Below are 17249 nucleotides of genomic sequence, written 5' to 3'. Positions count from 1 at the left end.
AAAAAGAACAGGAGGACTTGTGGCACCTTAGAGACTAACAAATTTATTAGAGCATAAGCTTTCGTGGGCTACAGCCCACTTCTTCGGATGCACAGCAAGTTGAGTCTAGGAGACAATAGGCCCTCAAATGATAGTAATATGAAGATAACACCCAGCTCTAGAGCTCCTTTATATTAAATGCAAACATTATTGTTTCCCAACTATCCAGGTGCCTGGAGAAGCTCAGTCTCAGTGTAGAATAGCTGGCTGAAGCAAAACCAAGAGACGATGTAGGTGACTGGTGAAAAGTCCAAAGCAGACAGTGAAGAGTTACAAAGAGATCTCATAAAGCTGGGTGATTGACCAACAAAATGAGAAATGAAATTGAATGTTGAAAAATGCAAAGTAATGCACATTGGAAAACATAATCCCAACTATACATATAAAATGATGGGGGTATAAATTAGCTGTTACCTCAAGAAAGAGATCCTGGAGTCATTGTAGATAGTTCTCTGAAAACATCCACTCAATGTGCAGCAGCAGTCAAAAAAGTGAACAGAATGTTGGAAATCTTTAAGAAAGGGATAAATAATAAGACAGAAAATATCATATTGCTTCTATATAAATCCATGGTATGCTCACATCTTGAATACTGCGTGCAGTTCTGGATGCCCCATCTCAAAAGAATTGGAAAAGGTACAGATATGGGCAACAAAAATGATTAGGGACATGGAACATCTTCCATATGAGGAGAGATTAATAAGACTGGGACTTTTCAGCTTGGAAAAGAGATAACTAAGAGGGAATATGATAGAGGTCTATAAAATCATGGCTGGTGTGGAGAAAGTAAACAAGGAAGTGTTATTTACTCCTCAAACACAAAAACTTAGGGATCACCAAATTAAATTAATAGGCATCAAGTTTAAAACAAAGAAAAGGAAGTATATCTTCACACAATGCACAGTCAGTCTGTGGAACTCTTTGCCAGAGGATGTTGTGAAGGACAAGACTATAACAGGGTTAAAAAAAGAACTAGATAAATTCATGGAGGATAGGTCCATCAATGGCTATTAGCCAGGATGGGCAGGGAGGGTGTCCCTAGCCTCTGTTTGCCAGAAGCTGGGAATGGGCAATGGGTTGGATCACTTGGTGTTCATTCCCTCTGGGGGCATCTGTCCTGGCATTGGCCACTGGCCAGACAGGATACTGGGCTAGATGGACCTTTGGTCTGACCCAGAATGGCCATTCTTATGTTGCTATGATATTGGTGGCTAAAGGGAAGTACGTAACATCACACTTCGCTGAAGGTACCAGCCCCAGATCACTATGTTAGATCAGAACCTCAGAGGGTTTCTGGACACCTGGCTGTTTCTGACTACCCCACTAACTACGGAGACAAAAATCACCCAGTACCACCAACTGCTGCATGAGTCTCTGTCCCTCCCATCAGATGCCAAATTGTTATTCCTGCTTTGCAGTCTTAATGGCTGCAATGCACCACCCTGCTTCTCTTTCTCATCCAGCCTCATCCCTCATTCGCTCCGGCCTTGTCTTCGTCTGTCCCCCCGTTTTCCATCCGACCAGCTCACTTATTCCTCCCTCCCTGACCTATCCACCCCATCCCCGCTCAACTGCGCCCCCTCCCCACCATTGCACTGTTCCCCATGCCCCTCTTTGCTCGCCACCGCCCTCATCCCAGGAGGGTCAGTCCCAGCAAGAGGCAGGGGGCGGGACTCGCTTGTCTGCATAGCGACGCGCGGCTTGGTTACAAGCCTCCCCGTTCGTCGGGGTGACAGACAGGCCGCCTGTCCAATGGGAGGTACAGGAGCTGCGTGACAAGCAGAGGCTGCAATGGGGCCGGTAGCGACCTTGGGGGCGGGTCTGCGTGACTGGAGGCGGGTCGCAGCGGGGACGAGGACGGGGAGCCGCCGACTCGGGTGAGGGGGGGAGCGGGTGTACTGGGGCGGGAGGGCCGTTGGGAACGGGGGCACCCGAGTGCCTGGGATGGGGGATGTTGTGGGGCTGTGGGTGGGGAGATAGTGGGGAGCTGTGCCTGGGCGAGCTGGGGGGGTGTTGGGACGGGGGGCTGGGAGCGGGATGGGGGATGTTGTGGGGCGGGGGTGGGGGGATAGTGGGAAGCTGTGCCTGGGTTGGGGGGCCGGTGCCTGGGCGAGCTGGGGCACCGTTGGGATGGGGGGCTGGGAGCGGGATGGAGGATGTTGTGGGGCTGTGGGTGGGTGGATACTGGGGAGCTATGCCTGGGTTGGGGGGCTGGTGCCTGGGTGAGCTGGGGGGCTGTTAGGACAGGGGAGCTGGGATCGGGATGGGAACATAAGAACGGCCGTACTGGGTCAGACCAATGGTCCTCTAGCCCAGTATCCTGTCTACCGACAATGGCCAATGCCAGGTGCCCCAGAGGGAGCGAACCTGACAGGTAATTATCAAGTGATCTCTCTCCTGCCATCCATGTCCATCCTCTGACAAACAGAGTCTAGAGACACCATTCCTTACCCATCTTGGCTAATAGCCATTAATGGACTTAACCTCCATGAATTTATCTAGTTCTCTTTTAAACGCTGTTATAGTCCTAGCCTTCACAACCTCCTCAGGCAAGGAGTTCCACAGGTTGACTGTGCGCCATGTGAAGAAGAACTTCTTTTTATTTGTTTTAAACCTGCTGCCCATTAATTTCATTTGGTGGCCCCTAGTTCTTGTATTATGGGAATAAGTAAATAATTTTCCTTATCTACTTTCTCCAGATCACTCATGATTTTATACACCTCTATCATATCCCCCCTTTAGTCTCCTCTTTTCCAAGCTGAAAAGTCCTAGCCTCTTTAATTTCTCCTCATATGGGACCCATTCCAAACCCCTAATCATTTTAGTTGCCCTTCTCTGAACCTTTTCTAGTGCCAGTATATCTTTTTTGAGATGAGGAGACCACATCTGTATGCAGTATTCAAGATGTGGGTGTATCATCGATTTATATAAGGGCAATAATACATTCTCAGTCTTATTCCCTATCCCCTTTTTAATTATTCCTAACATCCTGTTTGCTTTTTTGATCGCCTCTGCACACTGTGTGGATGTCTTCAGAGAACTATCCACGATGACTCCAAGATCTTTTTCCTGATTTGTTGTAGCTAAATTAGCCCCCATCATATTGTATGTATAGTTGGGGTTATTTTTTCCAATGTGCATTACTTTACATTTATCCACATTAAATTTCATTTGCCATTTTGTTGCCCAATCACTTAGTTTTGTGAGATCTTGTTGAAGTTCTTCACAGTCTGCTTTGGTCCTAACTATCTTGAGCAGTTTAGTATCATCTGCAAACTTTGCCACCTCACTTTTTACCCCTTTCTCCAGATCATTTATGAATAAGTTGAATAGGATTGGTCCTAGGACAGACCCTTGGAGAACACCACTAGTTACCCCTCTCCATTCTGAGAATTTACCATTTATTCCTACCCGTTGTTCCCTGTCTTTTACCCAGTTCATGGGGGATGTTGTGGGGCTGTGGGTGGGGGGATAGTGGGGAGCTGTGCCTGGGTTTGGGGGCCGGTGCCTGGGCGAGCTGGGGGGGGGCATTGGGACAGGGGGGCTGGGAGCGGAAGGCAATGCCCAGGATGGGGAAGAGGGGGAGTGTCAGTATTGTTTATAGCAAAGTGCCTCAGTACAGGGAGCCTGCTGGGTTTAACCGGCTACCATGAGGGGAACTGGGTACTTCAAGGTAGTTGCAAGACGGAACTGAGGTCTGGGGGCCTTGCTGAGGGCGGGGTGCCAGGTGGGTTGAGGGAGTCCCAGCAGGGGTGTGGGCATTGCTTGTGGCAGTGTTCACTCAGTGCTGCCTGGGCATTGCCTGGCTGAGTTTGCCTCTATGCAGTGCCAGTGCCAGAGAATAACCCTTTGGGCCCCACCTTGCCCCGTGCTGAGTCTGTGCTTTCCTTGATGTTAGTAACCTTATGTTTCTGTAGCACTGTCCATCCCCATGGATCACAAACCAGAAATGCAGCCACATGTGGGGGAGGGCCTGGCACCAGTTTCACAGCAACACTGATCAAAACTTTAGAAGGAATTGGGGTAGGGCTAGAAAGTAGTTACCTAAGTTAGGACTGAGACAGGACACCAGAGCTTTGGTCTTTTCTCTTTAAGAATGCACCCACTGCACCTCTTGAGTGGACCAGAGGGAAGAATGTCCGCCACCACCACTTCCTACAGCGTCTGGAGATTTCTCATCAAAATACTAAACAAGCCAAATCCTATTTATCTTGTAAGATCCAATGTGATCACAGTCTGCAGTGGTGTGGCTGGAATTCTTATCTCACAGTGAGCCTGAGTTTGTCCTACCTGACCTATGCTTTTCCAGGTTTTCTTGCACGTGTGTGCACACACTCTGCACCATCCTTAGTTTCTTTTGCAAATTGCCTCACTGTATGGTTCAGTTATTTGGTGTTGTTTCTTCCTTTGGGTTAAGAGCAGCCATTCTGTCAATTCTTTGCCAATTTCTAAGCTGTGTATCCTATTGAGAAAGTGCTTGAGAGAGCTCCTGCATGCCAGCCTGGGCCTGCTTGATTTATGTGGAAAGCTCCAACAGAGCTATTGAAAACCACATAATACAGAGCCTGCACTGCTAGAAGTTTATTTTGCATCATTGATAACAATTGCTGTTAGTAAGATCTCTCAGCAGCATTGGACACAGTGATCCATGGCATTCTCTTCTTCAGACAGAAGTCAATTCTTGGTCCCTCTTGAATCTTTCTTGTCTAAATGTTTCCTGTTGCTTTCACAAAGTCATTGGAGCTCAGAATCTGTTTTATTCTGTTGTGATGTCTCTCAGACACCTGTTTCAGATCCTCACTTGGGGTTGTGTTGACATGTTCCTGTTTAGTCCCCATTATATGGAAATATGCAAGCCACCTTTCCATTAATACACAGACAATATTCAGTTATACATCACCTCACACTCAGATGATCAAGGTACACTTCTGTCTTTGTCTTGTAGTTTGTGTAGCATTAAGCAATCATTGGTGCATGATTTTATTAAAGCCATCCATAATAAACCCAATGTTTTCCTGATAGTATCCAAGTCTTTGCAGAGAGTCACTTTTGTAATCTCATTTGATAATGCCATTATGACTCCATTTTAAAGTATTAAAAGTCTGGAGCATCAGATTTATCAATGGGCCTACATCTGCAGTTAATATTGCATTTTGCCATTTGAGGAATACCTGCAGGCTGTGACTGTTGCTCAGGGCAAATGAGCTACTGTTGTTAAATGCTCTTTGTCTATCTTGATTAGATTTGATATTTTTGTTTTCTGGGACTGCAGCCTTTCCCCTGTCTCCACAGCATACATGACACAGATCGCACACATTATTCCAACTGTATAGTCCTGAGTCTGACTTCCTGTTAGGATATATATATATATATATATATATAATATTATCTCCTAGAACTGGAAGGGATCGCGAAAGGTCATGGAGTCTAGCCCGCTGCCTTCACTAGCAGGACCAAGTACTGATTTTGCCCCAGATCCCTAAGTGGCCCCCTCAAGGATTGAACTCTCAACCCTGGATTTAGCAGGCCAGTGCTCAAACCACTGAGCTATCCCTCCCCCCGAGGGTTTAATTTTCAAATACATTTAACATTTTTCTTTTCACAGCTCAGCTCCCTAGGGGAGCAGCTTCAGTCTAATTGGTCAGTATTCATTTGTTCTGTGTTCTGAGCATTAGCCTGCCTTCTCAATCAGCAGAATATTTAGACTGCTTTTGAGATGGATGATGAGAGCTATATCCCTTGCCTGGGGAGTATGTTTCCGGCTAACAATCCACAGTTCTTTTAAATATGGCAATTGATGAAGTAGATTTAAAGAATGCCATATTTGGTGCCATACATCATTATTCTGCATCCCTGAAGCTGTACAATGCACAGCACTTGCTCAGAGAAGTTTTTGGGAGGCAGCTTTTTAAGATGAATTTTGTACCGAACTCCAGGTTCTGCTGACTCATCTTACAGCATTTCTCTCCTTGCCCATCTGTCTGCTTTGTATTGTTCTCTTTCTTTTTCTAACTCTCCTCCCTTTTTATCTGTGACTAGGTATCTGCATCTTTCCTATGAAGTATTTTCTACCCAATCATCGTGCAAGAGGCAAGTTAAAACAACCACATCAGAGTATAGATTTATTGGAATCAAGTGTCATATGAGAGAGATTTTTAAGAGGTTTTTAAGGTCAGGCTTGACAAAGCCCTGGCTGGGATGATGTTAGTTGGGGATTGGTCCTGCTTTGAGCAGGGGGTTGGACTAGATGACCTCCTGAGGTCTCTTCCAACCCTGATATTCTATGAAAGATGCCCAGTGCAAACTTCAGGTTGTCATAATACGCAGCCTCTCTGAGAAATTTATAAGGGTGCTAGGAGGTAGAGGGACACAGAGGAAGCTAAGTCTAGAACGTGTATGAGATGAGTTCTCTAGACAATAAGTATGTTTCCCTTCGTTTCTTTCTGGGTTGAGGTGAGGGAGATGATGTGGGATACTGGAAGAAAGCCCCAAGACGGGACTGTAGCGCAGCATAGGCTTTATCCATCTACCTTGTTTTTCCTTGCCCCTACTCTGCTTGGACAAGAGAACAATCTGTCATGAGTTTTCCTACTAGTCATATCCTCACCCCTTTGTTGTAGGGAGCTTGTTGTCTGTTGGTAGTGCCAACTGGGGACTTTCTGAGAATCACCTAGTACGTTATACCACGTCCAGGGATTTTCAGAAGCTGGAGCTATTCATTGTTTGGGGGCTTCAGCCATGTGGTTTCTTTTCTTGTGTTGCTCTTTTCTTCTTCCTCATTTTTATTCTGTGTGCAACACACTCTGCTTTCCCTCCATAAAGCAAAGGAAACAGAGCTTTTGAATAGGAGAATTAATTCTGTTTGGAGTGTAGCAGTCTTCTAGATTTGCTGCTTCACAGAGCAGGAGCCTTTTGAACACAGTATTGTGAGCTTCTCTGCTGATTGCCTTTGCGCTTTAGCCTCCCCTTCCGTCACTACTTTATTTGAAGACATTTCTCCAGTGAGGTACCTGCGCATAGTAAATGGATCTTTGATTAGTTTTGACGAAGCTCTTATCTCCCCACAAGAAATTGTAAATCATCGTGCAGTCGCGGAGTGTGTTGTAAGAGACTAGTAACTGTCTGATGCTAATAATCACACATAACATATCAACCTGTGCTGCTTCCCGAGAGTTTCAAAGTTGAGATCTTACTGGATATAGCTGAACTTCCCTTAACTCTGCAAAACTTCATTCCAATTTAAAATACAGCATCTCTCACCTGCGGGGTCATTTTTTGTTAAGCCATACAGTGAAGCCTGTTTGTTTAATAAAGGTAGTCTCCCAATCCCCTGTATTTAGGTGCTGACCCAAAGTATTGCCAGTATAATATATTGAGCCTTGCTTCTCCTGCATTAGAAAGCTTCTTCTGCTGAGTCGTTGATTTTTGTCGGTCTCTTGAGTGATTTCTCTGTATAGCACATTGTTATACCTGTACAAACCTTCCACTGACTATTTCATAAACTGCTGGGATTCTTCTCATGCTCCATGTCTGGTCATTTCACCTTTGATGCTTGTCTGTCTTCCTTGAGTGGTCCCTGTATAGTCTGCAGCAGGACTGTTCAAAGGCTTTGAATAGGTTGAGTCCACTATATATAATACATACATAATTGAGTCCACAATATACACAACTATACATAAGGAGTAGCGTTCCTGAACTTTATTTTAGTTTTGTACACATCTCTTACAAAAGGGGAAATAGTTTAATATAATTTCTGGTGACATATTTGTAAAGTGCAGATTTACTGAAGGCATTCTCAGTCCAAACTGCAGATGTGGCTCAGCTGTCTCTGGGAGTTCTGCAGTGATCTCTGAAGTGCTGCCTAGTTGTAGAGCAGGAGATCTATTTATAACCCTGAGAATTTCCCCTTAGTGTTGAATCGTTTCATCTTAATCTGCACTTCCACTTCCAGAATGACCCACGTTTCTCACAGGATGAGAAAAGGAGCCAGAGACCTATAAGACACCTCACAGCCTTACCCAGCATTTTGCTCCACAGCTCTTGCACATAATTAATCCTATTTCCCTGTACATCCCAGTATGAGTTTCTTCCCTCTCAGTCTGTGAATCCTGGAGGTGATGTCTTTCTGTGGCAACTGGTAATGAGGTCCCAAATGCAGGATTGTGATTTCCCTGCAAGAAGTGGCAGAAGAGGAAGGAGGAATATTATTCAAACACAAATCTCTGTTCTAGCTATAGTGAAACCAGGAGAAGTGGGGAGGTGTCTAGAAATATTAGGAAAGTCAGTTCCCTACAAATTCCAGCTCTTTTCAGCTTGTCTTCTGTTTGTCCTTCTCTCTTGTATTCATATGAGCATGTGGTTCATGGCCAGGATACATTCCAGTTAAATTAATTGCAGCTATAATAGTTACAGGACTTGCACGCTACAGATTTAGACAGTTGAGGAAACCTTCCTTGAACCTGCTTTACCTCTCTTGATTGGGTCTTGCTGTGCATTTAATTCTGGCCCCAGTTAGTCAAAGTGAGGTTGGTCTGGTGGTTTGTTTATGGGAGCAGTAGTTATTTGTTCAGGGAGCCCAGGCTGGGGTGTGCAACAGGCCCCAGGCCTAACCCTAGCCAAGGAATACCTGCCCTTAGTAACCCTGACTCTAACCAGGAGAGCCCTACCCTTCGTAACCCTAACACTAGACTGGGGGAATGCCAACAGGCCTCAGGTGTTCTTAGCTCTCGCTTCCTATGACTAGGATTTCCCAGACTTTGGGGGCCTGGTTAGGTATTGACTGGAGAGCAGGAAATAAGGATCCCATGTCAGTTGTGGGAAGTTTTCATCCCTGCCTGTCGCTGGCCTTTGTGGATGAGAACCTGCATGTTAGGTCCCACAGGCTTGGAGTTGTTATGGAAATCATGCATTGTCTCTGAGGACCTGAGGGGTGGTGCTGCTCCTTGTACCCTAATCACAATAAATTTAGATAAAGACTTAGTTCCTGTGTCTGACTCTGGCTGCTGCTGCATTGTGACTCTCTGATAGGTGAGGCTTCTTGACGCTGTTACTCAGAAGACTCAAGAAGTGAGGCTGAGTCTCAGTTTGTCTTGATGGGTTCTTCCCCCTCTTTGTTAAAAAAGGGGGATGAGGAGAGCTCTGTAATGGATTTCTCCAGTTGGAGATGCAGAGTTTCCCTGCCTCAGCAGGTTTTCTTGGGTCTATATTTCAGTCCTCACCCTTACTATCATTGCAGTTTACTGGACTTTAAGGGAATCCAGGCTTCAAGGCATCAGCCCCTTGTCACAGTGGTCAGGAAGGGCACTCCCCTTATGCGTAGGTAGTTACTCGTCCGGGAGATTTCCTTCTGCCTCTGAAATAACCAGGATTGGGGTTTCTTACAGAGGGCTTAAGGCTGAGTGCAGTGTGGATCTGGACATTCAGGTGTTACGCTTTAGAGAGAGACTCATTTTTGGTAGTTTTGAGTCTGTGGCTATGGGCACTTTAGCATCCTCCTGCCATTAGGAATTTGGTTCTGAGTTCTAGCATCTGTTTCACTGTCAGGAAATTAGACCTGTGAGAAGAGCACTTTTCTCAGTGTGTCTGTATTGCCAAAACTCCATAATTGTGATTAACACACTGTAAACTATGCACAGAGTTTGCTTTCAGTATTCCCAGCTCTCTCTATTGGTCGTGAGATTTCAGCTTGTGCAAGGGACTGAGACTTCATGCTTTGTTAGGGAAGAAGGGGCAGTCCAACTGTCCCAGGGATCTTGAGGGTCTCCACCTTCATTATTCTGTGTGCTGTTAGCTGTCTGGTCATCCCTTGTTCAGGGTGCCCTCATGGAAATGCCCGGATCTGTGCTGGATTATCTGGCTAACAATAACAGTGTTTCTTTCTCGGCCTCTGCTTCAGGAGAGGCTTTTGCATTGAGAGGAGCAGGATGGATGGGACCATAAAGATGCCAGTAGCAGCCTAATTACTCAGGAGAAAGCCAAATGGTCTCCAGCCTAGGCAGAGTAGTTATGGATATTACCCTCAACAGCCTCAGAACTGGTTATGTGGCTTCCTTCCTAGCCAGCCTGGGCTGTCCTTTCTCAGATATGCCTGGGCCTGAAGCATCATTATTCTGTTGCTCCCAAAAGGCAAATGATATGTCAGTATTTCCTACATGCCCTGGTATGTCCCAGCCATGGAACAATGTGCATCCCTGCTTCTGGCAAGGTTCATGGTCCCTAAATTCTCTGACCTATCTAGCTCAGACAAAAGGACCCTGCTGCAGGAGCAGGGCTCAGCCTGCAGACTGCCCTGAGCTTGGAAGTGACACCAGAAGCATGTCAGAGCTCCCCCTGGGACATATTTTCACAATGTTAACATAACGTCTTGAACAACTTAGACCCAAGCTGAAGGTAGGAGAGAGCCGGATGTTTGCCTTCTCCAGTGAGAGACCGGGAAGGGTTAAGACAAAACCCTATCATAAATGGGAGAACATTAATACACAGGCAGCGGCAGCCCATGGCAACAGGTCAGTGGTGTGCTGAGGCAGCATCTTAAGCAGAGAGTGAGAGGGGGCTGCTTTTATCCAGCGTTCTCTCTCTCTCTCTCTCTCTCTCTGAACTGGTCCATGGCTGTGGTCTGCAGCACTAGGCTTTTCTAAATGCTTCTCTAATTGAATTCTCAGGTGAGAATTTTAATTCCTTCAGGTGATTCCACAGGAAAGTCTAAAAGAGAGGACTGTGGCAAGGTGTGGATATCTTGTCTGGTGTCCTGTCCTGCAGGGACATCCTGTTCTGTTTGTTATCCCAATGAGGTAGGTGGAGTCCTGATCCAAAGGGAATCCCGGAGAAGGATATCATTCCCTCCAGTGGCCCCGATTGTGTTGCCTCAGCATTAAAGGAGTGAAATAGCAGACATTCTTCTTGTGCTGGAGAGAATGGACCTGGCAGCTTTTATCCACAGTGCTTGGAATTGGCATAGGCTTTCCAGCTGCTTTCTTGTCCTGTTGTCTGAATGGCCTGGTTCCATCTAGCTGGGCGTGTGACTCCTGTTGAGGTTTTGTGTTTCCTATTCACTGCGGTACCGTGCTGTCTCTGCACTTATGATCAGTTCCTTCTCAAAGCATAGGTGCTCAGGCCAGCATTCCTGTGGAAAGTGGAAGATGTTCTGTGTGTATCTTTGAGCTAAAATCAAGTGCTGTGCCAGTTTAATATCAGATCTATCCTTTGCTGAAGGGCTCACATTCCAGGTGCCCTGTGAAATCCTTCCTGGATATGTGATGTGTATACCAGTGTCTCTGGAAGCCGTGCTGGCGCTTGTGCTGCATCTGCCCTTCGAAGACCTCTTAGTTCCTCTGCAGCTTTCCATTGAGCCCTCATGATATTTTTTTCTTAATGCAATAGCAGAGCTCTCTTATTCTGAAGGTGTTTTCCAAATAATGCTGTTTGATTTCCGTGGCAATCATGCGAGGTTCCTCCATTTGTGGAGATCTCACTGATTCAGTCCATGCTCCACTCCCATCAGAGCAGCTGTTATGTGTGGGTTATACTTGTGAATGGCAGGGTTTAGAAATGCACTCTGCACCCAGAATATTCTGTTTTTCCATGAGCACTTGTTCCCCTTCTGTTGGAGACACTAACTGGGAAAGCAAATGTCAATCAGCATTCATTGTTGGAATACCTATAGCTGGGCCTTTTCCTGCCTAGCCCCAGTTACAGCTTGCAGAACAGATGTTGCCTTTTCTGTTCTACTAGTGTTGCTGTAGGATCTGAGATTGTACATCTCTGAAATAAGAGAGTTGGGTTTTTTAAGGAGCTGGTGTAACCAGAACACGGCATGACTGAGTCACATGTGCGTCATCATAATAGGCACTTTTCTGCATCAGTTGTTTTCTTCCTCTCTCTGTCACTAGTCATTCACACACAGATCCCACTGACTCCTAGGCTTTTGGGAATGGATGCTGGAAATAGAGGGAGAGGTGCAGGGCTGGTTATTCGTTGCTACAAACGAGGAAAGAGCTGATTATTGTGGAGTACCAGGACCATGCTATACCACATCCCAGGGCTGGTAATGGGTCATGCTGAGTGTTGGGTTTGGATCCTAGAAAGGGGAGCGAATACCCAGGCTTGTATGGGTTGTGCTGGGTTTTGGGTCTAAATCCCAGCTACCTGCTGGGGAGCAGGTGGGATGGTGGATTGGGCCAGTGCCAGTTCTGTTCTATGAATGGGAAGGATGGGACTCCTGTGTGTGTGTCTGTGTGGAGAGCAGCGATCTCCCTCCTGGAGGTTTTGTTGGCTGAAGCCTCAGCTTGTTTTGGAATTCAGGCTTCGCAAGGCCTTTCACGCGCTGAAGAGAGACTGCAGTTGCGGACAATAGTATGTTCAGCAGGCAACTTCAGTGGCGCCTTCTCATTGTAGCCTACGGCTGGTTGCTTTCGGCTCAAGGGCAGGGGTGTCACTGTGATCTGATGGATGCTTGGGGGAATTTGCAGGGGTACTTGTTGGAGCATTAAAATTGAGCTTTTCCAGGCCCCCTTGGGAAATGCTGAGCTGACTCCCCACGTTCTCCATTTCCGCATCCAGGAGCACTGACCCTCTGCCCAGTGATTACAGGGCCCTGAACCAGAGGAATCACAGGAACCTGGCTTTGGAGCCAGAATATTCCACCAGCGGAAGGAGAGCTGCAATTAGTGCAGTGAGTGTGCTTAAGCTGAGGGGGTGAGGCAGCTGGCTTGCTCTGGGTGGAGCAAGGCTGTGGGCTGGCTGTCAGGGCAGACAGACCTCCCGATAGAAGGAAGGCTGTGGATTAGCATGCCTTTCCATGCAGTGATTCCCAACTCTAGGTGGGAAGCGTATGGGCAGTACTGTCCTACAGCATCCCTTCAAAGGATAGGCCATGCACACGTATGTCTCTTGATAGGCTCACCTGCTCATATAGAAACACCCTCTTCTGTGCAGTGGGATGTAGACTAAGGCCCTGGGCCAGGCAGGCTTCTCTCTTGACCCCCATGGACCTGCTGTCTGCCCATCAGTGGAAAGTTCTCACAGGCTTCTAGGGAAGTGTGTTCCTAGCACGCGGTCAGCCTGGGTCAGGAAACCACTGCTGCAAAGACTGCTAGCATCTCTTCAACACTCCCAGTCTACATGTCCTGGCTTCCACTTCTTTAAGAGATCAAGGAAATCATCCTCATGCATTCATCTTAAGGCTGGGTTCCAGCTCTGCAGGTGGCTGTGGCATTGCCTCTCAGTCTAATAGTGGCAGGGGGCTGCCTCAGGTTCTGGCCCCATGGAGAAATCACTTTGTACTCCAGATGCTTGTTACCCATCTCCTGCCAGGTCTTGCCTGTGGGAAAGACACCTCTGTGCTGGGGACTGATTTTTCAGGCAGCACCTGGCCTTTCCCTTTGGGGAGAGGCTGTTTTTTCTATGACAGTTCAGATCTCACATAGGCTGTTTGAAATCTCCCAGCCTGAGAGCGAATGGTGGAGCTGGAACCCACATCACATGTGGTTAGTGACCACAGCCCTGTGGGAGGGAGACAGGCAGCCTCCAGCCTGCAAAAGCAACAGTATTACAAACTGAAAAGAGAGGAACCAAGCAATAGCATCTCACTGAATTGCAACCTGCCACTGATGCAGCACAGACTTGCATGCCAGATGCCACAGGGGATTGAACCCCAGACACCATGTGACATTCAGGCCTGGGCAGGGCCTGACTCCCTGGCAGCTGCTGGGTATAACCATAGCTCTGTCAGAAGCTCACAGGTCAGATGTGTCTGTGCCTGGCATGGTGATGGAGCAAGCCGCACTAAGGGTGTGGGATGGAGATGTTGCTGTGGCTCTGTCTAGGAACCTGCTTGTGTGCCTGGTGTGGGTCAAGAAATTGACCGTTAAGTCTCTTTCCCTGACAAGCTGGTGGTTATTAATACCTCTGAAACATGTAACCTCTTTCAAAGTTCCCATGTCCCCAGAACAATGGTTGCAGTTTGCAGCTGCTCGGAGTGGAAAAGGGCCTAATGCTCAGTCTGCACTTTTCCCCCTTCACCCATACTTTCTCTGCACACTGATGGCAACTAGGCTCCGTAAGCTCCTTATTTCTCTTGCACCATGACCCAAATACAGACTGGAAGCCTGCGGTAGGAGTTAGCAGAGGGTTTTGTTGTGAGTGTCATCCTCCTGCTCATAGCTCTGCAGACATAGTGACAGCAAGTCCCTAACCTCTGTCACCCAGGCTGTTTTGGCAGAGCAAGGCCAGGGGGCTCGCTGCTGAGACCTGCAACTCCCCAGCCCTGCTCTTTTCTCGGCATGAAGCTGTAGCCTGGTAACAAGTTTCTCACCTGTTTTCTGAAAATCATTTCTCTCCTGGGCACCAGCCCCAGCTGCACAGTTGTGACTCTGGTCTGTTTGTGTTGCACTACCCAGCCACTGAGGCAAGCAGGGAGTGGGCTGGGGAGCCTCCAGTGCTGCACAGACAGGAGTGGGTTGATATAGCTATTCATCTCTGTAGGAGGGCCCAGGGCAAGTGTCTCTGAGTCATTTCCAGCTGACATTTTCTTTGCTATACTGAGTGGTTTGGTCTCAGTCCACTAGGAGCTGGATGATGTGTCCAGTACACAACCACCACCACAATTCGCAGTTCTTGGCCTCCTCAACAGCCAAGGACTTAATGGGTCACGGAGACTCAACTTGCCTCTGGGGCCATTCTAGTCAAGGCTGAGATGTACTTGTGGGTGTGGAATCTTGCCCTGCTGTGACCTATGTTATACCTGCTCTCTCGCTTTCTGGGGCTGTTCCTTTGGCTCCTTCAGCTGATAGAAATGTACCAAGAGAGAAATCTTGTCAATCCTGTATGAGCATCTTGAGAGTCATTGAAAAGGAGATAAAATGGGTGCACCAGGCCTGTATGCGCCAGGGGCCAATGCCTGCTGCTAAGGCATAAAACCTGATAACGTAAAATACCATACTCTGTAGAAAGGTACCCCTGACCTCCAGCTGGGAGAACACTTGAGGAGTCTCGTCCTAGCTCAACACATTTACAGACTCAGGCTATGTCTACAGTACATCATTTACAGCTGTGTTGCTGTAGAGCTTCCGGTGAAGATGCTCTAAGTCGACGGGAGAGAGCTCCCCTGTTGGCTTAATAATTCCTGCCTCCACGTGAGACAGTAGCTATGTCAGCGGGAGAAGCTCTCCCGTTGACATAGTGCTGTCTACACTGGCACTTAGGTTGGTGTAACTTATGCAACTGCTGTGTGTTCATTTCATGAAAGCCCCTGGTAGGATGGACCATGTGGGACCTTTCACTCTGACTGTCAGCCAGAGGGGCAGTCTGAGGTTTCGTAGGAGATGGGGTAGAACAACTGCCATGTAGGGCAACACTGGTGGGGTGCGCTCCACAGACTGCCTGGATGTTTCCTATCCAAAGGCCCAACCCTGCTTCGCACGAGATGGTCCTCTTGCAGGTGCTCAGGTGCTGTGAGGATGGGAGCAATATAGGAACCCAAATGGATCGAAAAGAGCTGCTCACCATCTCCCCTTTCAGCAGGTTTGGGGGTGGATGCTGTCTCCCCCATCTCAGAAGGAACTGGAGTAGTCTGGAGCCATGCCACCGCCTGCGGACATTGTTAAAGTGGCTGTTGAATGGCCTGGAGCCAATGCCCAGCTGCTTGAAATAGACCAGGTGAGAGTTGGGTGCTGAGTGCAGGAGAGGGACTTGGAGCATGGTGCTAAACGTGGGGAAACGGAATCATAAAGCTTCCCCTTGTGGCTGGGAGAAAGGGTCACTGCTGAGCACTCTCTCTTTCTGTTCTAGAAAAGGCCCCTGGCGTCTGTTATCAAGGAGGTCTGTGATGGGTGAGTCTGGCTTTCTGGAGGCCCTGCTGCAGCAGACCAGTCACCCTAGTGGGCCTGGCCTTTCGCATACCCTACCAGATGTGCTGTTGGCAGTGTGGACTGCCTCCCTCCAGGCTTCCCACCTGGACATGGGGCAGGCCAAGGCTCTAGCTGGGAGCGTGAACTCCTGGGTGACGGGATCCCCTGCTGTATATGTTTGTGCCCTGGTACTCAGGGCTCCTGAGGCTTGGCTTGGCCTGGCCTCCTCTAAGGTTTCTGCAGTCCAGGCCTTCACAGAGTTTCCCTCAGCTCCTGGTCTTATTCAGGCTGAGATCCCACCTTCTCCCTCCTCTTCAGGAACCACAATCTTCTCATTGGGGCTTCTCTCCAAATCTCCATTTCTTTCCACTTGGAACAAGCCACCCCTAGTCTGAATCCTAGCCCTGGACATAGGTGATGGCCTGGTAGAAGGAAGAGACAGGGCCTTACGTGTCATCCTCCCCCCTGCCAGGTGGTCGCTGCCAAACCCTGAATACTATACCCTGCGATATGCAGATGGGCCCCAGCTGTACATCACAGAACAGGTCAGTACAGGGGGATGGTGTGATGGTCCCCAGGGAAGGGGTTTGAAGGAGTCTCTACATTGGCCAGCATTGAGCTGAAGCTGTCCCCATTACTGGGTGGGGTTTTGCCCCACCATTCTCCTCTATGGCCACTAAACATGGAAACTTATATTAACCAGTGCAGTCCCAACCCTTCTTCCCCTTTCCCCTACACCTGATTGAGTACAGTTGTCCCATGGCCCAACTTCCCCTTCCTCCCCACAACTTGCTTTTGGACACAGGGACCATATGGTCCAACATAACTCCTTTCCCTCTGTGTGTGTGTGTGTGTGTTCGTGTGTATGTGTATGCGCACACATAGATGCACAGGGCCATGGCCAACTGCATTTCCCCATCACCACCTCATGCCGCTCAGATATTTCTCTTTTCTCTTTGCAGACTCGTTGTGACATTAAAAATGGGACCATCCTGCAGCTGGCTGTCTCCCCGGTATATGCCTTCCTTCAGCTGTCTCCCTGCCATAGGCTCGTTCCAGCCACTCAGCGCCCTGCTCCTCCTCCCAGTGCTGGGCCTACTCCTGCTGCTTGGTGGACTAAACTGAAAGATGATGCTCGCTATGAGCAGCAGTTTAGCGCCAAGCAGGAAGAGCCAGCTTTACTGATTTACTTACAAGAGAAAAATAAATAGTTTGAGTGACTTGACCCATTGGGTTGCATCTCTGGTGAGGTGATGTAACCTTACAATTTCACCCCATTAGCTCCTCCTGCATCCCCACTTCTCTTGTTGCATCTTGTTTTAAATTAGAATTTAAGTTCCTTGGAGCAAGGCCTGTAACTTCCTG

The 17249-nt window shown here is 47.9% G+C and overlaps 1 protein-coding gene across 24 annotated transcripts in view; it reads left to right on the top strand.

Annotated features, from left to right (window-relative positions):
- Positions 1 to 1773: 1773 nt before the first annotated feature.
- Positions 1774 to 17249, top strand: part of ELMO2 (engulfment and cell motility 2) — a 51388-nt gene continuing 35912 nt past the window's right edge. For 3 of the 24 annotated variants that reach the window (XM_065566439.1, XM_065566430.1, XM_042842503.2), the window contains exons 1-5: positions 1801 to 1916; positions 15559 to 15693; positions 15826 to 15866; positions 16357 to 16429; positions 16847 to 16897. In XM_065566439.1, the coding sequence (XP_065422511.1) occupies positions 15616 to 15693; positions 15826 to 15866; positions 16357 to 16429; positions 16847 to 16897 (243 nt within the window). In that variant the 5' untranslated portion in view covers positions 1801 to 1916; positions 15559 to 15615. Of the gene's footprint in view, positions 1917 to 2190; positions 2414 to 6078; positions 6130 to 15555; positions 15694 to 15825; positions 15867 to 16202; positions 16430 to 16846; positions 16898 to 17249 lie in introns of those variants that run through there. The other 21 variants (XM_065566443.1, XM_065566437.1, XM_065566435.1 and 18 more) reach the window with 18 other exon arrangements.

Source organism: Chrysemys picta, chromosome 13 (assembly GCF_011386835.1).
Source record: "Chrysemys picta bellii isolate R12L10 chromosome 13, ASM1138683v2, whole genome shotgun sequence".
Classification (NCBI taxonomy): domain Eukaryota; kingdom Metazoa; phylum Chordata; order Testudines; family Emydidae; genus Chrysemys; species Chrysemys picta.
Note: the sequence above shows the minus strand (reverse complement) of the source record. Positions and strands in the feature narration are given on the sequence as shown.